The 23,652-nt window shown below is 37.3% G+C and overlaps 1 protein-coding gene across 1 annotated transcript; it reads right to left on the bottom strand.

The window, feature by feature from the left end:
* Nucleotides 1-15,376: 15,376 nt before the first annotated feature.
* On the bottom strand, nt 15,377-23,246 carry FGF20 (fibroblast growth factor 20). Its single transcript, XM_063077493.1, has 3 exons — nt 22,961-23,246; nt 17,455-17,558; nt 15,377-15,622 (listed from the first exon to the last, which is right to left on the bottom strand). The coding sequence occupies exons 1-3, from the start codon at nt 23,244-23,246 to the stop codon at nt 15,377-15,379; spliced, it is 636 nt and encodes a 211-aa protein (XP_062933563.1).
* Nucleotides 23,247-23,652: the final 406 nt, after the last annotated feature.

Below are 23,652 nucleotides of genomic sequence, written 5' to 3'. Positions count from 1 at the left end.
CTGTGGCCATTAACGTAGCAAATGCATTCTTTTAGATCCCTGCTAATTTCTGTCTCTACAGTACTTGGCCTTTATTTGGTCAGAATTATACCTTTGTTGTCATACTATACAGATAAACTCTCCAGCACTATATTATAATCTAATATGATGAAATTTAAACAGAAGTCTTTGACCTAATTTAAATAGAAAATTTATTCATTTCATAGATGCCACATTGATTAGCATTCAGAAATAACTATATCTGAGGCTCTGTCCTCCCTTATTAGTTTGATGACTAAATATGATAGAACAATTTCATAGGAAAAAAATTCAAGGGCCCTTTACCAAAGAATAATTTTTCTGGGAGTATTGTTATTTGGACCAAATACACACTGAATGTGACAAAATTTTGTTCTTGAAACACAGAAATTAAGTCCCATGTATAGATATTGACACATTTGGGTATTATGCTGTAGTTTCATCATATTACATAGCATCCTGAACAAGGTGCCTTAAAGTACACATAGGCAAATTTCTGACCTCTCAGCCCATATAACGAAGACATGACTCCCCAGTGGTCTGTTCTTGACGTGCAGCCATGGAATGTCCCTAAGCATGTAACAAAGCTGTCAAGTCTGCCAAATTGATGTCAGAGGTAGGGTCCAAGGGGCTCAATAGTTGGCCTCAACCCACCCGGTCCTCTAACCAGGTTCTTGACTCTGCCACAGGACAGAATTGAAGAACAGAGTCACAGTAGAAAATGAGAACAGATTTAATATAATGAATACAGATTTTAATATAACGATACAGATTTCACTGAGTGTGGCATAGCTCCAGAGACTGAGTAGGGCCCACACCAAGTTTCATACAAAAGTAAGAAATGTATATTTCTTAAAGTTGAATGTATATTACTTAAAGTTCTGTGCAGAGTGCAGCCTGGCCCAAGAGAGTGAGCAGCCACATGCTGAAAGTAAGTTGGATACAAAGCAAAACATGCACACCTCAGCCAGCAAAGTAAGGGTTGCCTCCAGAAAAGTGAGCAACAACCCCACTTTCTGCTGGGATGTGCTTTTAGAGTTTTGCCATCTAATTAACATTCAATTAAGGGGGTGGTCCCCAGTTATGTAACATAGTCTTGCACATGCTCAGTTGGTCCCCTTTTGGAGCATGCTCATTGGTCAAATCCTGTCACATGCACCAGACATATTCAAGAATATTTTGTGCTCTCTAGCACCTCTAGTGGAAGGTCATTCAGCTACCAGGGTTGTATAACCCTTCTCTATTGAGCATGCCCAGCCACTGGATTTGCATAAGCCAGCCCCTTGTGACCTCATTTTCCCTATGTTAGTGCTAAAAATAGGTCTAAGTGGCAACTGTAGCTTTCCTCTAGGGGAGGGCCAGAGGAGGGGCCTGAGACCTTGGGGAGTGTCTTGAAACCTGGAGGTGTGTCCTGAAACCCAAGCCCAGGGAAACTGAGCACCTCCCATCTCAAAATGATGTATTAATTTTGAAAGTTGGTTGCCAGCCACTTTTTCTGCTGTAGTTAAGACAGTAATTCATGGAAAGAACACCAAGTCCCTTCACCACCACTGTGAATTGGATTATATCTAACACCTGATTACTATCAGGTAGGAATGGGCAAATTAGATCCCTGTTGTTAAATGAAAACAGTATGATCAATGGAGAGTAATGTCCACCTTCAAAGAGATATTAAGCCTTCACGAAATTATGCTGTGTTATTGGAGGCAAGCCCTTAGCAAGGACACCCTTACTGATTCCCGAAGTACACCGCTTTGTCTAAGAAGCGGTTTTTGACCTCCACACCTTTCACCCTAACATTTCCAATACCATTACTTTCAAACAGTACAAGGTGTGATAGCCACCCAAATCCCAGTTTCAGAGCAAACGAAATGATTGGAGGTAGAGTCTTAATCAGAAAATATTCTATCTTCTCAGTAATTGCTCCCATCACAGGATCACCTTTCAGATCTCAAACCCCATAGCAAATGAGATGAGGTAACAGTATGGCCAACAAATACAGTAGAACCTCAGACATACTTGGCCATATCCACCACTATGAAGACATCCGAGGCAAAAAAAAACATAAGTCCTGACTCCTTCTGTATAAAAGAGTGGGAGAGAAAGTAGTAGAGCTGGCTTATTTACTGAATTGGAACAAAGAGTTCATGGTTCATTGTGGGAAAAAAAAAAAAAATGGTTGGCTAAAAAAAAAAGTAAATGAATGGTTTTTAAGTTATATTTTCTTGTATTTTAACCATATGGGGGAAAACTAGTTGATAAAATGAGGACAGATATTGGTTTCTGGGTGACAGAATATTAAAACAAATATTCAAACTCCTTTTGACCAAATGGATGGGAAGATACATTTTAACCACCCAGAAGTCAAACAATAAAGAGAGTTTTACAGGCTGAGGAAGCAGGAAATACTGAATATTTTGCCAAAAGGGGACAGAGGAAATTTAATTTAAACCCTGGAACTTTTAAAACTAAGAGGCCTTTGGTTATCCTTTACTTTTCTACCATAGTTATCTAATCCTTCTACTTTGTAGATGGATACTGCTATGCAGGACTAGGACACAACTTTACTATACCCAGCTAGTCCCAATCAACTGCACTTTGGGGACCTGAATGTAAGATTGATTGCTTACTCTGGTGAGATGCAAGGCTACTTTCTGCATATATGGAAACCTTCAAGCACCTGTCATGGACCATTTGATATATTTCAGGCTTCCATGCCAGAGTTTCTATACAGGGAAGAGTTCTGTTCTCAAATTATTAATTATATTCAATCATGCATTGAATACCATCTACAGACAATAGCTGAGACAGAGGGGGAATGTTCAAGCAGGAAAGAGATCAATCTGTTATTTTTTAGCAACTAGACAAGCAAATCAATGCTAATAGAAATTGATTTGAACACATTCTAGGACACTCTCTGGATGATTAATGCATCAACATAATCACAAAGAAGACTAGAACACTTTTACCAATGCAGCAATGTAAATTAAGAGTTGCTATTTACAGGATGGAATATTCAGTAAGTGTGTTGCCACAAGTCCAAAGCAATGACCACTCTCCATGTAACTGAAACATTCCATTACAGCCTGATGAAGCCTTTAGGGTGGCAATATGAAGGATATGAAGTAGAATGCACCATTTAGAATTTCATTAGATCTAATTTGCTTTGGGGTCATATCCAGGTTACCTCGATGCCAACCAAACGTTAAAATCATCTGGCATATAGAATTTTGGTTAAGCTAGAATAGTATTATTTTAACATGCCTGGTTCCTGTGGGAAACAGTCAGTTCTACCCAAGAATTGTATTCTGACAATACTACAAACAGCCTCACAAGCTCTCAACAGGATTCCTGAGATAATTCAGCCCTAAGGGACCCTTTATGTGTATTACATTAACTTACCTTCTACACGTCTAAAATGGTACCAGATATATTCCTGGGAGAACTAAGAAAGTAGTCATTCACATCAATTTCTACAGAGCTTAATTCCTTTACAGAGCCCCAACTGAGAAAAGCTAGCCAGTCCATGTTTGGCCACACTAATGAGTCAGACTGCACAATTTGTCTTGCACCCCAAACCAAAGTCATGTTGGGCAGAAAATAACCACAAGAACAATGAAACTTGCTCTAAAATGCTTTTTCAAAAATGGAAAGTAGTGTTTCAAAATAAATCATGTTGCTCGCTTTGTAAGTCCACACTAGAAGATGAATTGGTACTAGGTATAAACATTACCAGTTCAAAACTGTTTCTCCAAATATATTGTATTAGGATTAATATTGTATTAGGAATTTTTTTGAAAAATAAGTACATTTTAGATGCTCTTGTCAAACAAATAAAGGAACTATGTGAGATGATTGATATGTTCATGTGTTTCACTATAGAAACCATTACATTCTCTAAATCTACGTATCTATATGGATCCCATAACATCATGTTGTAAACCTCAAGTGTACACAATAAAATTTATCATTTTAGAAAAACTGTTTATTCATTCAGTACCATATCATGGTATTATTTACCTATTTCCAACCATGTATAAAAAAGAAAACTGTTAAGAAGCACAACATCCAAGTGTTACCTGCAGAAATATTCTGTTTAATGAAAGTGAACTGTTGACCAATTGAATTAAATATGTATCTATCTTCTCCCACTTCAACTTCTTCAGCCTTAACCCTGTGTATATTACTAGACCGCAGTAGGTTTTGTTAATCAACTCAGCTTGGAAACCTCAGAATAGTATTAGTTATAGGTTCCGTAAAAATGTCTGATTCGTTCTAAAGAACCAGAGATGTCATACTGAATTCCTTCTCTGTCAGTAGAAATAAGCTGCACAATTCTAATATTGGGACAAGGAATTGCATATATTACATTAATAACACCAACAGACGTTATAATATTCATCAAAGTACCTTGATTACCAGTAGCATATTGTTGACTAGAGGAACGTGAAGTGTCTCAGCCTCATGGATATATCTTGAATGTCAAGATAGCATCCCTGCCAATCTCTGGAACCCACAGGCTGAAGTTAATTGAGCCCAACTGCAGGTTGTAAATCTTTGCCAAGAAAAAACTGAAATAGACTGAATAAAAAGTTAATATTAGGCAGAAAGTCAATTAAAATTGAAGTCAAATGAACCTGACAACAAGGTAAATATACTGCCCAAATAAATAAAAATTTAAAAACTTGTAAAGAACGGTCTTCTATCTGCTTTGGCAGAAGTGCCCATCCTTGGGAGATTTGTATTCTTGATGTTAATGGGCCAGGTGTCATTATTTCCCTTATCTTAGACTACTGTAAAGTCAGAGAGACACTAATCCCTTTTACCCACTTTACCTTGGATAATAACCAAACATAAAATATAATTATGCCTCAAAGAGTATCAGGTCCACTTATTCTCAGTCAATAGAAAACTTGGAGGTAGAATGTGCTGTGGGACCCTTAACAAATCCTTCATTTGCATGCTGGAGGGCCTCTTGGCCTTTTGCAATGTGACAAACCTGCCTTCATCTGGAAAAAGATGAATTAGTATTCCAAGAGACTGGTGCCAAAAAGGCCTGGTCCATTCTAAAGGTGACTTGAATAGGGTACAATAAGGGATGGAAAAAACACATGAGATTTTTGTTATAAAAAATTATGCATTCTTGCTCCTTTGTTATTGTTAGGGAGCTCAGGAAGCTCACACCTCAGTGTCCAAGATGAGAAAAGAAACAAACGTGCTTTAATCATTGCTATCAGTCATCTCAGTTATAAAAGAAGTCAGGTCTCTTCATTCAGGCAGAGAAGTGACCAAGACACAGTTATGAGACATGTCCAAGAATGCATTTCATTTGAACAACAGTTCCAAGGCTGGGGTCAGAGATGAAGGGACACTACCTCTATTGCTTAGAGTTTAGAAATAAAAGACCAAACACCAGTAAATAACTGAGAATATTGGAGTCATATCTGATTAATAATAAATGTTCCTTTGAATTAATAAATAGATTAGTGACCTATTCCTGGGCAATATACTACTGTAAATTTAGTGGCTTAAAACAATATGCATTTATTATCTCACTGTTTCTATGGATCAGAAGTTCAGGCAGGTTCTAGCTGGGCTCTCAGCTGAGCTTTTCACAGGACTACAACCACTACAAAGCATCCTTATCTTGAGGCTTGACTGGTGCTATCGGTCAAATGTGTGTCCCAAAATTCATGTATTGAACACTTGACCCTCACTATAACAGTGTTAAGAGGGTGGGAAATCTAATTATGACATTTGAAAGGTGGGGCCTTTGAGAGGTGATTGGATCGTGAGGACTGTGCCCTCATGAATAGATTAATGCATTCACAGAGTAATGGGTTGATGGTAATGAATTATCCTGGGTGCGAATTGGTGGCTTTATAAGGAGAACACATGGGAAAGCTCTTGATCATGCCAGTTCTCACCATGTGATAGCCTGTGTGCCACAGAGAGTTTCCATCCAAAAGAAAGCCATCACCAGCTGTAATCCCTGGACCATGGACTTTCCAGCCTCCAAAACTATAAGAAACAAATTTTATCTCTTTACAAATTACCGAGTTTCCAGTTTCAGGTAATCTGTTATAAGCAACAGAAATGGACTAATATAACTAGTGAAGAATCCATTTCCAAGTCCATTTGGGTTGTTAGTAGAATTTAACTTCTTACAGTTGTAGGATGGAGGACCCAGCTTTTGTCTGGCTATTGGCTGGAGTCATGCTCAGCTTCTAGAGGCCATCTGAAGTTTGTTCCTACTTGGGTTTTCCCAGCATTACTGCTTACTTCATCAATTCAGCAATGAAAGTCTCTAGAGCAAATGTGCTAGCAAAGCAGAGTCTTATAGTCTTATGCAGCATGATCACTGGTGTGACATTCCTCAGCTTTGCTGTACTGTATTTCTAGAAATCACAAGTGCTCCACTGGGGATTGCACAAAAACATGAGCACAAGTGTTGGGAAAATAGAATAGTTTGGTCAGGGCCCTCGCCTCGGGTCCAGTTGGGTGTGGTTCTTCATCCTTTGTAAGCAAATTGTGTGTAGAGTTAGTGCGCGTGTGCACCAATGTATCTTTTTAGTTTTTAGTTGCTATTCTTGTGTTCTTCAGAGAGAGAGAGAGAGAGAGAGAGGTAGAGAAAGTTTTAGTGAAACAGGCAGGCAGGAGTCTGCCTCTGGCATCTGCCCAGCACAGCCATGCTTTCCAACCTATGGTTCCAAGGACCTTTTGGCTGGTTACCTAGCTCATAGACCTGCATGAAGGGGTCTGATGACCCAGCCTCGCATGTGAGGGGTCTGGGGACCCGGTCTGGCATGTGAAGGGTTTGTGACCCAGTCTGTGAATGGGCTTGAGGGGTCTGTGGGCTCCATACCCAGCCTTAGCTTGACAATTGGCCTAGTCGGTGCAGGATTACCAGCAGGTAAAAGAGCACCACAACTGGTATAGTCGTGGTCATGTAGCTAGACAGTTGGTGTCATGAACAGGATTAAGGCACTACAATTGGCGATGTCGACAGGATTTCTGACATTAGCCTTACCCCTAGCACCACAACAAGGAAGCAGGGATCAGTGGGGAACCACCTTAAAATTTGTCCACCAGTCTACTCTTGGATTCCATTGATTTATGTCCTTCCCATATGAGAAATATATTCACTCCCTCCCGTGGTTTCTAAAAACATCTGAAAGTCCAAAATTTTATAATCTAAGTCAAGTATAGATGTGAATAAAACTCTGGGTGTAATTAGTTAAGTACAACTTCTAGAGCACAATTCCTGTCAATCTATGGACCTGTGAAAGTAAAAATACACATTTTATACCATCAACACACCCAAAGTATAATGGTGGGATAGGCATAGGATAAGTGATATCAACATCTTCATTCAAAGAGAATTAAATGGAAGGTACAAAGAAGTTATTTGTCCATAGCAATTCTGAAATCTAGCCAGACCAATGTTGGGAGTTTCTTGATTAGGTTTCAAGACCTGGGAATATTCTCCAAGGTTCTCCCTATCTGTCTGCCCTATTTTCCTTAGTTTTGGCTTCAATTTTGCGTAGGATTTTCCTTCCTGCACAGATAGACCTGGAGTTCTAAATTTACATGATTTTTAATTTCTGTCATCTTTAAGGAGAGAATTCATATTTCCTTGGAGTTCCAGCAAGAATCCTGGGGAGGGCTTTGTTTGGCACACTTGGATCACATGCCAATCCATAAATTAAATACTGTGACCAAAACAATATGTACAATTGGCCAACCCAGGCCATTTACCTATCCAGAAAACTTAGGTTAGGATCAGTCTCACTGGAACTGAGCAAATTTTAAAAGCCCACTGTGGGGAAAATAGGATAATTTAGTCAGCCTCTCTCAGCTCAGATCTGGCTGGGGGGTCGAGCAGCACATTTCTTGTAAACAAGCTGTATGGGTGGAGTTAGTGTGCATGTGCACCAATGTATCTTTTTAGTTAATTGCTTTTGTTTGTTCTGCAGTTTGTGAAGCAGGCTGGCCAGCAGAGCTCGAGTCTAAAAATAGGGCATGTTTATTCTCCTGGCAGCTGCTCAGTTTCAGTTTTTCTTTGGACTTTGCTGGTAGCAGTTGAGTTTCTGAGTTTCTCCTTTGTACTTCCTAGCTCCCAGATGTGTGTGTGCTAAATAAAGACTATTCCTACTTCCACCAAGGCTCAAGGACCTTTTTGTTTGGTTACCTAGCTCATAGACCTGCAATGTGAAAGGTTTGTGAAGGGACTCAAGGGGTCTGTGAGCACTCTACAATTGGCGTCTTCAGCAACATTACGCCACACCCACCATCTGTCCACCAAAATGTTTGATGATGTAACAGCAAATGTTACGGTACTGCCTTATGAGGGAGAGATTTTCATATTTGGCTCCAAGCAAGCAAAATTCCATTTATATGCAACTAATATTCTAGTTTCCACTTTAGCCCCTCTTTTCCAGCTTCTTCACTGCCTCATAAATAATTAGCACTCTCATTCCATCTTCACATATCAGCAATGTGTAGGTGTAATCTCACCTTGTTCCCCAGCCTGACAGAAAGACCAAAGGCAGATGCTCTACACACCATCCACGTTAGAGGAGAGGCATTCAATGCAAGGAATCAATTTGAAGGAAACAAAATTTTCCCACCCCAGGTAGTGTTTACAGTGAACTTTAAATATTCATGGATGCAAAAACCAGAACATTTGCAATTTGGACCCTGAGATAAGAAAGCAACACCCCACTACAGAGCATCATAGGACACAGTGGTATATAGGACACAGTGGTCCTGAAGAGGACCAGCAGAGTTGGAGTAATGCTAACATATGGGTCATGACCTGACACAGACAATTCCCTCAGCTACACTGGTTAAAGGTTAAGCTACTATCAGAAGCACACCAGCTGATTAGTATGCACATTTATTACTAAATTAATGTATGTTGAAGTGAAAATGTAAGTACTTCTGCCAGAGTTTTAATTTAATCATTCTCAAATTTTTTGTCATTTGTCCCAAAGGTACTATTATTGGTAGTGAATCTCACCTTGGTATTACAAGCCTCTGGTACCAGGATAAGAAAAACTAGGAGCTTTCCTACTAGAAAGCTATCTGAACAAGCTTTGTTTGAGACATGAACATCTTTACTCTTTGGGTAAAGGTCTTCTGGAAAACTCCAACCAATAATTGCTTGGCCATCAATATCCTTAAATGCATCAATGAGACAAATTAAAAATGTACAAAAGTTAAGCTTTCTTGAAGAGAGAAAAAGCAATATAAAAATACAATATTAAAAAGATAAGCTGAGTCAGTCAGCCTCTTGTCTCTATCACAGGCAGGATCTAAAATAGCTGCCTGAGATTTCCTGCCTTTAATAACCAAAACTGTGAACATAATAAAATATTACACCAGTAATTATGACAAAAAAAATATTTTGTAGATGTAATTAAGGTTCCTAATCAGTTGGGTTTGAACTCACCAAAAGGGAGATTATCCACATGGCCCCGATCTAATCACATGTCATATAAAAGCAGAGAATTTTTTCTGGCTGGTAGCAGTCAGAGAGACTCAAAGCTTCAGAAATAACCGATACCTTGATTTCAGAGGTGCTGAGCAGAGAACACCAGATAAGCCTTCTTGGCCTTCTTACCAAAAGACCTGCGAGATAATAAGTGGGTATTGTTTTAAGCACCTAAGTTTGTGATAATTTGTTACATAGCAATAAAAAATGCATAAATCCCAAACATGTACTGCTAAAGTATGAGTATATATAATTGATGCTCATGCTAGAAAAGGTTAAGTCATACTCAGAACCTTCTCTTTAAAGAAATACAATAAGAAGCCAACAAAAGATAGAAAACATTTTAGGATAATTTATATTCTAAAAACTCCCCCAAAAAGATTTAGAATGCAAATATATGCCAAAGGATCCAGAAATCTCTCCTATGAAAAACATAGCTCAATCCTCTTTGAAGCTACAAATATTTTTATTATTGTAAGTGTTGATTGTCAGAATTATAAAGTCAGGATTTACTTGGACTACATTCCCTGGCTGTCCCAAAATTATTTTTGCTAGTGGAAGCAATATGCATCAAGCACACAGAAGTTATTTAATGTACTAACTTCTCACATGCCAAGAATATATTACAGCTTTTTAAAAATTTTATCATTAGAAATTAGAAATTACATGTCTATATTCATTAACAACTTACCTATTAAAGTCAGAGTTTAGGTACACTTGAGATATTTCTAATGATTAGTTCACAAAACTGGAATTTTCTAATGTTAGTTCACAAAACTGGAAATTTTCATAAACTACATTATAAATGTAAGTGATAGCCAGAGTGGCTTTCCTACTTTCATATATTAAGTTTATGATAGATCTGAAATCTCACAAACGGTCAACAGCTTTAAGTTCCTTACTTGTTTTGACATTGCACTTGCCTGAAAACCAAACCCTTTGTAATTGACACATCAAGAGTTCCCCCCACTCCCATGTGTTTAGGTTTCCCTCAACACTGCAGAAAATGTAGATGGTTTAGCAATTGATAATTAATACTCCAAGGAAGAAAGAACGAAATAAGTTAATATATGATTACTAGTAGAACATTTAAAGTTCAAAGAAGATAAAAATAAAGAAGCAAAAGGGATGCCTAATGGGTGAAATTTCTCCCAAGCAGCCAGAGATTATAATAAATTATTTTAGAAATATTGATTTGATAATAAACCAAATTATTCTTATCTCTCTACATATGAATTAATGTGCTCACACACCACTTCCATTTAGTAGTATCGAGTAAAATCTCTCCAGATACCGAATACATCATTTCTTTAAACAGTTTGAATTCAGCAGGTACAAATTTTTTTCTGACATAGAAATGGATGTCAATATATAAATATAATAAGATTACAAGATATAATGACTTCCTAGCTTTCTGAAAGTTTATGAAACCATGCTTCAATCATTTTATACCTCAAATCACTACAAATATCTATCATACTAAAAAAGGTTAGACATATATTCCTGACATATTCCTCAAAAGAAAAAAATAAAAATTTTGATTAGGTAATAATATTTATTTCGGGCCATCTTTGATCAATCTGTTCCTTTATAGTTACAAGCTTAGACACATTATTTTACAAAAGCCTTGAAATACTTGCTTAATGATCACTTTAGGATGTGTACTTTAAATATTATATCAAGCACTGAATCAAAACTAGGTTTTTAATTTTTGGTTTATAATTAAAAATAGGAGTTAGTTTATTCTGATTATTAAAAAACTACAGCTAAACTGTTTTCTTTTTATTCTCATAAAACCAAGAAGTTTTGAGCTGAAACATCTATCTCTCCCATTTATTAGTGTATTTCAAAAAGCTCATGGAAAAATGGAATTAAAAGATAATACTAATCTTTCCATGAACTTTTTGAGGACCCCTCATACATACCCAAGTGAACTTACAACTTCTCACATACACACACATTCACACATAGCTTTATTAAAGTCATTTGTTGAACTCTTTTCCCTCACCCCATACATCAACATTAATTTATAAGTAATGAGAGGATGAACTATAAGAATACTTAAGATAGCATTAAGGCTTGCCATTCAAAGTGTGGCCCAAGGTCTAGCAGCATCAAGCATCACCTGGGACATTGTCAGAAATGCAATATCTCAGACCCCACACCAAACCTATAGTTTAACTGATCCATCCTTTAATAGGATCTCCAAAGTGAATTCATAAGTACATTAAAGTTTGAGAAACACTGCTCTAGACCAGTGGTTCTAAAAATGTGGTCAGTATCACCAGTAATCTGTTAGAAACGCAAATTTTCAGACCCCACCCCAGATCTTATACACAACAGAAACTCTGGGGGTAGAGCCCAACAATCTATGTTTCACCCAGCCCTCCAGGTTGGTAAAAAGTGGCAGCTGCTACCATCATCATTACCACACTGCTGACAATGATTGCTTCTTCTAAGTGTGGTGGCATTGACAACTGCTGGGCAGAAGCCAATAAAACCTCAGAAGGTCAGTACCATGCTGTTTCAGTTACTATGGCTTTGTAGTATAGTTTGAGGTCAGGGATTGTTATGCCTCTGGCTTTATTTATTTATTTATTTATTTATTTATTTATTGAACAGAATAGAGAATCCAGAAATCAACCCACATACTTATAGCTGACTGATCTTTGACAAAGACAACAAGAATATACATTGGGGAAAAGACTGCCTCTTCAATAAATGGTGCTTGGAAAACTGGACATTCATATGCAGAAGAATGAAACTGAAACTGTACCTCTCAAAATATACCAAAATCAACTCAAAATGGATTAAAGACTTAAATATAAGACCTGAAACTATAAAACTCCTCCAAGAAAACATCATAGGGGAAACACTTCAGGAAATAGGACTGGTCAAAGACTTTACAAATATGACTCCAAGTCAACAAAAGAAAAAATAAACAAATGGGATTATATCAAACTAAAAAGCTTCTGCACAGCAAAACAAACCATTAACAGAGCAAAAAGACAGCCTACAGAATGGGAGAAAATATTTGCAAACTATGCATCTGACAAGGGACTGATATCCAGAGTATACAAAGAACTGAAACAACTCAACAGTATGAAAACAAGTAACCCAATTAAAAAATGGGCAAAGGAGCTGATTAGACATTTCTCATATGAAGATATACAAGTGGGCAACAGACACATGAAAAAATGCTCAGCATCACTCAGTGTCAAGGAAATGCAAATCAAAACTACACTGAGATATCATCTCACCCCAGTTAGACTGGCTATTATCAAAAAGAGAATAACAAATGCTGGTAAGGGGAGCATTAATCAGCTACAATGTATATCGACAAAATAAAATTAAAAAAAAATAAAAAAAAAATAAAAATAAAAATAAAAAAAAAAAAATAAATAAAAAAAAAAAAATGCTGGTAAGGATATGGAGAAAGAGGAACCCTTATACACGGTTGGTGGGACTATAAGTTGGTGTGGCCATTATGGAAAACAGTATGAAGATTCCTCAGACAACTTCAGATAGAACTACCATATGACAGTTCTTTGGGTATAGGATATACCCAAAGGAATGGAAATCACATCAAAGAAATACCTGCACTCCCATGTTTATTGCAGCTCTATTTAGAATATCCAAGAGTTGGAATCAACATAAATGTCCATTAACAGATGACTGGATAAGGAAAATGTGGCATATATACTCAGTGGAATACTACTCTGTCATAAAAAAGAATGAAATTCTGCCATTTGCAGCAACATGGATGAGCTTGGAGAAAATTATGTTAAGTGAAATAAGCCAGGCACAGAAAGAGAAATACTGCATATAGTCATTCATAAGTGGGAGGGAGAGAGGGAGGGAGGGAGGCGGGAAGGAAGGAAGGAAGGAAGGAAGGAAGGAAGGAAGGAAGGAAGGAAGGAAGGAAGGAAGGAAGGAAGGAAGGGGAAAGAAGGAAAGAAAGAATCACAATAATTCATTAAACATTCAAAAAAAGAAAGAATAGAACTGTGGTTATTAGAGGTGGGAAAGGTGGGGATTGGTGAGAAACTAGTTAAGGGTCACAAATATTGATTATGCTTTGTAAACATGAGTATACTAATTATTCTGGTTTGTTCACCACCTATTATATACATATATTGATATTCAATTCTGTACTCCACTAATATATATAATCAATTTTTAAAAAAACCTCAGAAGGGCCTTTAAGAATCTACAGAATTTGTATCTGCACAGCTTTTGAAACGTATCTGTGCTACTCTCCCAATTGCTCTCTAAGCCGCAGTCACAAAACTTGTTTTTGCCTTAGGGACCCCAGACTCTCTGTTTCTCCTTCCTGGAAAGTCCTTATCTTCCTCTTGACCTGGTCAACTCCTTCTTATCATTTAAGGCCCATTAGAAATGTCACCTTGTTAGAAAAGCCTTCTCTAACCCATTTTATCTAAGTTACTTCTTTTTTTTTTTTCTATGTCTGAACCATGCTTTCTTCATAAAACACATCACAATTCAAAATTATGGTATTTGTTAGTTTACTTGGCTACTCTCTCTCTCTCTCTCCTACCAGACATTAAGTTCCATGATGCAGGACCCACCTCTGTCTTGATCACCACATTTTCTTTAGTGCCTAGCACAGTGTCTGGTGTATAGTAGCCTTTAATGAAGACTTGCTGAATAAATGACTAAACAGGAGATACAACGGAAAGGATAACAGACTCAGATAGGAAGATGGGGCCTTACCACTGTTAATGGTGGTACCACAAAGACTGATTCTTTCTATGATCATACTGGATGAGAGAAATGATCTTTGCCACACTGAGTCAAGAACATAGGGTGGCTATAATGTTTGATCATTTTCAACACTAGAAGTTCTCTAAATACCAAAGTCTTTGTGGAGGGTACTTAGAATTTTGTCGTTTTAAAAATATGTTATATAAGTAGAACGTTCACCTGAAAAACAACAAAACCAAAACATAAAATAAAAATGTTTAATTCCGTTTTGAATGTGTGTTGAATTCAATACAAATTGAGAAAGCATTTTTCTAGGCCAAAAGGAACCAATGTTACATTTAGAAGGCAATTGACTGCATAAAAATATAATCTACACTATATTTTTAGAAAGAAATTTCAAGATCTTTTTGTATGGTTAATGTGTTGTAATAGTGATGTCTTCTTTACAGCTCAAGATACCACAACAAAGTAATGGCGCAATAAAGGAACTTTTGCTGCTTTTTACTCTTTGTATCTTCATATACCAGTAAAAAATAAACTCTTTAATAAATAAATATATATAATAAATATTTGCAAATTGAAAATGTATAAATAGGTCCATTCTTTAAAAAAATGTTCCATCTTGTTGTGGCATGTTTTATAGTCCATGTTTCACCCAGGTTTGTTTTTGGGGATTTTTTTACACATAATGCCATAACCTGCAAAACTCTACAAGGTCCTCAGAATGTATGTTGCAATAATCTTGGCCAACTATGACAGTCCATTTCTTCTACATGAAGTACCTATTATTAATGTAACTTTTAAAGTAAACAATCCAGAGAGGTGAGGCACCAGCAGCAAACTAGATGGGGTTCCCATTATCCACGTTTTAACAGATTTTCAGCTTCAACCTACTGTTAAGGATTGAGCCAATGCACCTAAGGGAACTTAATCCACTTTAAAAAGTGATCTTGATCTACTTCAAGTCAACATTTTTGTTGTTGTTGTTGTTTTTCAGTATTCTTTCCAAATTCAGTATCCCAGTGGAAAATAGACTCTGTAATATTCTGAATGTCTTCCTGAGCTGTTATTTTACAACAGAACTGTGGTAAGAAAGAATGGTTGTGGTTTGTTCTTCCATAAAGACACCGTCACACTTCAAGTGTACATCAGTAGGTCCTTGTACAGTTCTGGAACTCTGTCTGGATCCACTGGTCTAGGTAAGAAATGTGTAAATTTCTGATGTCTCTTGGACCTGGCACCATCTCTTGGAGTTCCGTCTTTGTTAAGTGCCACAAAATACCTGCGGCCAGTGTCTCCATGTTTATATATGTTGGATGAATAGGTATTATACCAGTTCTCTTCAAATTGCTCCCTAAAGACGCATTCAGAAGTCAGTTTCTCCTAAAGGAGAGAAGACAACTACCATTAAAAAAAAAAACCTTTGAGATAATTTTCTTACAAAAGTCTCAACTCTATATTTTTATTTCTTTGCCTGTAACTATATCTTTGTCAAAGAGGAAAACTGGTAAATTGTTTTTGCTTTATTTTGTTCTAGTTCATATGTTATCTGAAATTCTTCTTCCCAGTTGACTTCATCCAGCAGTTTAGTTCAAAGAACTTTGAGTCAAATGTCAATTCCCAATTTTCTTAGCAAATACTTAATACATATTCTGAATTTTCCCATACTCCATATTCTCACCCTCCTACCACCATCAACACAAGGCAAGCCTGTAGTTTATTTTGATCCATCATTAAATGCCAAAGTTCTACATATCAAGTCTCTACTATCACCTTGGAACATTTCAAGATCTTGCTAAGATCCTAATTTCAAATTCAAGGGCATCTTTCCAATCATATATCTTCCCTTCATGAATTTATTAATTGTTGATGATACATTCCCTGTGATTAACTTTAATCTGGATCTGTTACTATTAAGGTAAATGTAGTAAAAGCCCAATGATTTCTTGTCTTTTCAAGATGGGACTGTATATTTTCCTAAGGGATAAACCACAGTTGCTTTTTTAATCCAACACATACATGAACATTATGTGCATGTTTTTTCCTATTGCAATTCTATTAATTCTGTTGTAATTTAACTCTTATTATTGTTATACCCTGCATTATTTTTCTTTGTTCTGAGCTGACAGAAAGACTGGAAGGGACAAGTTTTACCCTTACAGAGGACAGATATTAGTCTCCTTACTGAGATATTATAACCAATTTTCTCAATGTCTATTAAGATTCTAGCTGTGTACAGCATTGTGGTTTCAACTGAGATTTTAAGAAAAAGAAGACACCAGATACTGCCATCTGCTAAACCATAAAAAGTAAATTCTCTATGGAAATAGTTAGAGAACTTTGACTTTAAGAAGGTATTTTATATGAGAAGATGGGTAAGAAAGAGACACATATTTATCCCTTATCAATTTTTTAAAAATTAGATAAGTAACTGTGAACAAGTAAAAAATCTTAACAGTTAAAAAGAAAAATCTATGTTGTGCTGCAGAATGAGTTTTATAATGTCCTAAGGAAAAAGAAAAAACAAAACAAAACCTTACACTGATGAAATATGAATCTGAAAAGGACACTTTCTGCTCCACACTTATCCATTTATTGTAGACCCACAGATGTGCACTTATCCTGAGTGGCAAGTCAAAAATTGCCCAATACAATTTTGAGTAATCCAATGGCCATTGTAATTATCACGACAATAAACATAGTAGAACTAGTGTGGTTGTCATTTTCTGTTGTTTCTTGCAGTATCTGAACATTTTGTTCACTCATTGTCTACATACAAAGGTTAGCAAGTGATGTATATATTTATACTCCATATTTAGCTATGGAAGATGGTAATGGGTAGAGAAAATTTGCATTAAATTAACATAACAGTGAAAAGAACTTAAAATGCTCTCATTTTTCTCTGTCTTTGGTGGGAACGATCAAAATATGGAAAAACTAGAAAAACTCAGGGCAACGGGTAGGAAGAATTTGCAAGGTGAAGATAATAATAGTTGGAACTTTAAAAAATGAGACTGAGTTACTATATTATTGCCCAGACACATGAAAATTTAACAGGTTTCTAATTTCTACATAAATATGTTTTATCTACTACTAATTTCTACATAAATATATTTGATATACTACTTCTGATAGATATTATTGGTAGACATTTTAATTACAAAATCGGTAGTCATTACTTCAAGAATTACAATAACAATAAAAATAATACATACTGATCCATAGAGTTCTCCTTTGTCATTCATTCCAAGGTAAAGACCACTGTCCACACCTCTGATACTGACCAGTCCCACTGCCACACTGATGAATTCCAGAATGCCTGAATTTATAAACAAAATAATGATTTGTATTTATTAATAAACATATGACTAATGAAAATCTTCCTAAGTAGTACTAGTAGATTAATATTGCTAAATATAATGGTGTATGTGGAAGTCCTTTGTAAACTGAAAAGTGCTCTGTAACTGTTTTATTATTATAATTCTCCTATTTTACAGATAAAAAAAGATTAAAAAGGAAAAAAAATGTTCATCATGGTATAATGTTAAGGATGTGAAACCTTAAACCAGACTGACCTGGGTTTAAATACTAGTTCAGTAACATACTGGCTAGGCTGAAAAGGCAAGTCACTTGTCTTCTTTGAACCCCAATTCCTCATATGTAAAATGGATGAAAAACCTCCCTACCAAAAGGATTGATTCAATTAGGCATTCAACAGATGGAAGCTATATATAAATTATATAAATATAAGATATATATTAATATATATAATAGAGGTGTTCTTAGTTCTCTATAATTCTATTAGCTAATTATAACATTTTCTATAAATCGTTTTGTTTTTGTTTGTAATAAATCAAATGAATCTTTTTCTAGCAGCATCAGCATAACTTATATAGATATAAAAGTGTTTTATAGTTTATAAAGGGCTTCTACTTATATTTTTTCATCTGCTCCTAAAACACAACCCATTAAAATAGGTAGGAAGGATATTATTATCCCTATTATACATATAAAGAAACTGAGGCTCAGAAAGGTTTATTGACTTGCCTAAGGGACATGATGCTTGTAACTGATAGAACTGATACGTGAACTCACATTTGAGCCCTAATACACATCTGAATCCTAATCTACTTCAGGACACTATTTCTTGAGGACAATCCAGTCGTTTCAAGACTTTATAGATTACATAATATGCTATATTTCCTGTCACGATTTTTAAAAATAAATTGCATAGTTCAGAGAAAACGACTTCATAATTCATTAAATGTGATAACCAAATAGCAAGAGTTTAGCATTCAAGTAGATTTTGCTACCAATAACTTCCTAGAATTATTTTTATTTATCGATAGGTTAACTAGAATCAAAAACTCTCCACTTAATACACAATACACCACAGTTTAAACAACAACAACAAAAAGCTTAACACCTCCCTCTGCATCACACTTTTTTCCTGTACTCACTAAACTTTGGACTAATGCCTTTGTCTAGTTCTTCCCCTTACACTCTGCTGAAAAAGTACAGCCATACTTTCTATGGAACTGCCTTCCTCAATAGCTTTCTACCCTCACCCCTTCACCCCATTTTAAGCTCTACAAACAGTATAAATGTGTACCATTTAGCCTGACTCTTGCTCTTAAGTCATTTCTTGATTTATTGTACAAGTTCCTGTTTGGACACGTGATACTCCCAAAGCCAAGGGAAAATACAGAATCTGACCATTTGCTGATATGGAGGACTCTATTCTATCCAGAGCCTAATTCACTCTTTGGCAGAAACATAGATTCTTAGCAAGACAAATGAGCTCTTTCAAACTCTTAGGAGATCGTGTAGAACACTAGAGCTATCAAGGATCTTACAGCAACAATACACTACTAAACAGTCTATAAGTGGTTTGAAAGAGCCAGTGTCCCTAACTGAGAGCCTAAGGCAGAGAGAAGATAAGATATAGCAGGAAGACACAGACTTGCATAGGATAGCCATCATAAGGACAAATATAGAGGTGGGAAATAAAGGAAAATCAGACTCACTGCTATGCTCGTTAGTGACGTATTCCTGTTAGAAAGGAAAATATAAGCTGAAACATAGTTAGTAGAAAAAAATATATCCAGAGAATTTCAACCAGGATATAATTACAAATGTATAATTAAATTGGATCAAATGTTATATTCAAATTAAAAAGTGTACTATGGCTGACATGCAACTTAATTTCCTTTAAGTATCTGATTTACATTAAGATGTTCTTGTCTTTCAAAGAACAGGAACTGATTAACTGATTAGAATGTAGAATAAAACTAGTTTTCAAGTACAATAGAATATAACTTTAATTTCCATATAAACTAATTATATAACAGATCTCATAAAGTATTCATTTCTCTTGGAAAACCAAATGGTAAACACCTTAAGATAATGCTGTCATCTTGCCAAAAAATACATAATTGTAGAAAGAAAAAAGATAACATATGTTCTTAGAATAATTATATTCAGTAGTCTTGACTCTATTATCAACATCCAAAACCTCACACATAATCAGGCATAAACAATTTTACAATGGTTCATGGGACTGATGGGAAAAGGGTTATGTGTTTTTTTGTTCCTCTTCAAGATTTTAGCCACACTTTTTAATTCTGATCCTTTTTCTCCTCAAGGAAATAGTATACTACATAGTAATTTGTAATCATTTGATTCTTAAATGAGATTTGACAAGTCTTTCGTATTTATAATACGAGGTGGTAACTAAGCTAATTCCTTTACAAAGAGTAGACATGAAAAACTTTCCTTAAGAGGTAATCACAGATTTTAGATAGATTTTCTAATGCCCAGTGTCCCATAAAAAGACTTGGAGGTACTTTGTCTTTCTGGTATCATTTTCAAAGCCAGCCTTTTTTAAAATCATAATAAACAGGTGAGTCAACCCACAATGCAACCACATCAGACAAATCTATGGAGAATAAGGGAGAATAAAGGAAAAGCCTTTAAAGGAATATGTTTGATCTCAGGCTAAACTTTTTTTTAAAGTAATGATTCCATGTTTACATATTAGGTAATTTCTTCCTACTGTACTACTGTGCAAAAAAAAAATCTATTATAAATACAGATATAACTCAGATAGAAAATTGTTTTAACCTCACTGGGACCTTTCTATTTATATTCTATTGATGTGGTTTTGAAATTTAAAAATACAGTATTCTGAGTTTTAATTTGATCATGGCCAAATAATATAAAATTATCAAAAATGTTATTTATTTTAACTTCTCAAATAGCCATTCTTTAGTTTTTTTCAACATTCTCACTCTGAGGACACAGAAATATGTTTTTTAAAAATAGCAAAATAATTCAAATAATTAGTAATTGAGGCACTAGCAAAAGAAGGCAAACAGAGAGAGAAGCAAGTCATGTTATACATGTGGAACATAAACTTTCTTCTCACCTACACTTCCCTGTAGTAAATTATGATGTCTAAGCTGTTGAAGGCCACTAGGATGCACTATAATGTATGGTAGAGTCTGTTCACTCCTTTAGGCTAACAAACTAATTTGGATTACCTTTCTTTTGTGTAACAGTGAATATTTTGTTCCTATATGTATATATCCCTCACTACAGAGTGACTTTAACCAGCACAAAATCAGTCTAAGTCATACTTCTGCAATTACTAAATAATTATACAAAATTTTAGCAAAAAAAAAAAAGTGCTAGCAAGATAGTAATTCTAAGATGCAACATTCCTTCCTAAGGAAATGGACGTTTTAAATATCACTAATGAATGTTATCAAATCTACAAATATTTACTAATCTTTCCTCGTAGGGCTAGTCTTATAGATACACAAAGCAGAAGAGGCAACTCTCATCATTGGGGAGATTACAGTTGAATTACAAGTGTCTTAAAAGCAGAATTTCCAATTGCAGAGGGAGAGTCTGAATATTATCTAAGCATAACTTTTACCTGTTCCATCCTATAATCATTATCACATTTATACTCATTTTTAAATCTTTCTGATAGCCAGAAGATTTTTCTATAATGAGTGGAGTGCAATCATTCTTAAAGGCAAGGGAACTGAGCCACCTGGTGTCAGCAAAGTGCTTTAGAATCAGATCTTAGTCTCCTCAGTTTAAAAACCACTTTCCAAGAGTGACCCCAGGTTGGCCACTAGGTCATGACACTCTTGACTGATAGTCAGTGGGAATTTGGAAGAGATCAGTGGAAGCTGCAAACATATGGGTTTTTAAAAGTTAATTTTCTAAGCCTTTAAGAGCTACCAAATGACCACCACATGCTTATGTCTACATCTAGAGTTACAAATGCCCCTCAGACTGAGATTTACACTTCTCCAAAGTTTTAATGAGTTCTCCACGTCAGAAAAGAAGTGAGAGTAGAAGAAGAACAAGGGAATGAGGACTAGATAAGAGGCAGGATTTTCAAAGAATTCCATCCTGCTAGGGCAGGGAAAGGAAAGCACTGTGTTGCCCTTTCACATTCCTGTTGACAAGTAAATAGTATCTTTAAAAATAATAATGATGATGAATGTCTCCAATGATGTCACAAGCTTGATGATCAAAATCCTCTGAGATTGCTAGCAGGTTAACTCTAATACAATGAAAACTTTAGCTATCTTGGAAAGATCCTGGGATGTTAGCACCGGAAAGCACCTTAAGGACCTTAAAGAGATCATCTAATTTAACCCCATCATTGTACAGACAAGAAAACTAAGACTTACACTGATGAGGGCACTTGCTAGTCACAAAGCTAGTTAGAGAGTCATTAACAGTACAGACTTTCCCACTTAGTATCTATAACACTGTCTGAATAATCATTCCCTTGTTTCTTTTAACTCCTTCTGCTCCCAGGCACTGCTGGAGGTATTCTGAAACACGTCCCTCTGTGTTCCCACCCATATCTACTTTCGCTTCCCCATTTCCTCTTTCCTGCAGTCAGTACCAAGATCATCGCTTTCGGGTTTCACAATTTCTAAAGAGGATCTTGCTTGAAGAACTGGGCATGCTCAGCAGCTGGGTAGGCTTTTTTTTTTTTTTTTTTCCTCTCACCTAAATAGAACTTTAGGAGCTCAGAGAATTGCAGCCAGGTGAGCCCGAAGGTAGCGACGGTGCCCATGGAAAGTTAATCTGTTACCTCTTCAGGTGAACATGTACAGTTCTCCAGGTAGACACTACATGCTCGCATCCTATGTAACAGCGATCCCCTGAGCTACAGCAGCCACGGATGGATAAACAACTGCATGACTGTGGAGCATGTATAAAGAAGTGGAATGCTTCCTGTTATCAATTTTTGTAAAGTAGACAGTACTGGGGGGAAATATGAAAGGAAGTAGGAGAAAATTAACACAAGGATTTTTTTAAAATGCCTGTGAGGTGATGAGTGCGAGAAATGAGATTCCGAGTCAGGGTCTTGGTAGGAAGAGCAGAGCAGCAGGGAGCCCCCGAAGCACCCTTCCTCCTCCCCCCACCCCTCCCACACCCCCAGCCCCCCAGCCCCTGCGTCCGGAGCTGCAGGACAGCTAGATGCTGCAGCAGCAAGCGGCCGGGAACACTCCTCCCTGTCCCCGCGCTGGCCCGCCCTTCAGTCCCCACCCGCATCTCGCACCCCATGGGTCCCGGAGGGCTCCGGGCTCCGCGCAGTCCTAACAGCCCTGGCAGGCCAGGAGGGAGGCGCACAGAGAAGGGAGTTGGCGCTGGGGGGTTGAGGGGGACCGGGATGCCGGTACGTACCGAAGAGGCTGTGGTCCTGCCGGGTGCCCTGCACGCTGCCGTCGGGCAGGATCTGCAGGTGGAAGCCGGTGCGGCAGTAGAGCTGCCGGCGCCGCAGGATGCCGTGCAGGTGCGCCAGCTCCGCGGCCGCCGGCCCGCCGAGGGCGCCCCGCTCCGCCGCGCCCCGGCGCTCGCCCAGCAGAGGCGGCCGCTCCCCGGCGGGAGGCAACAGGAAGTGCGAGCCCACCTGCTGGCCCAAGCCCTCCAGGCCGCCTAGGAAGCCCCCGACTTCGGCTAAGGGAGCCATGGAAGGGCCAGAGGGAGAGGATCAGAAAAACAAAAGACCTCCAGGAAAAAGGGGAGCGCGGGTGGGGAGGAGGATGGGGGAAAAGTATAGAAAAAACTGCGCAAAAAGTAAACTGCCCGGTGACCGGGGTGAGGTCGCTGAAGGGACTTTGCACTGAAATAGCAGGGAGGCTTTCACTGTCTTGGAGCGGTCTTCTCTCCTCGGGTAGGTGGGAGCCGGCTTCTGGCTGTGCAGGAACATCTATAGCTGCCGCTGCCAATACTGGAGCTGGGGCTGGGGGCTGGGGCTCCAGCTCCGCAAACTGATCAGATCAGAGTCCTGTGCACATACACACCGAGTATATATGCGGGTCCTCTTGACATATGCTAATCAAGTCCTTTCAAGCACGCTGGGGAGGTTCTGTTTG

This window comes from Cynocephalus volans, chromosome 13, assembly GCF_027409185.1.
Source record: "Cynocephalus volans isolate mCynVol1 chromosome 13, mCynVol1.pri, whole genome shotgun sequence".
Taxonomy (NCBI): Eukaryota; Metazoa; Chordata; class Mammalia; order Dermoptera; family Cynocephalidae; genus Cynocephalus; species Cynocephalus volans.
Note: the sequence above shows the minus strand (reverse complement) of the source record. Positions and strands in the feature narration are given on the sequence as shown.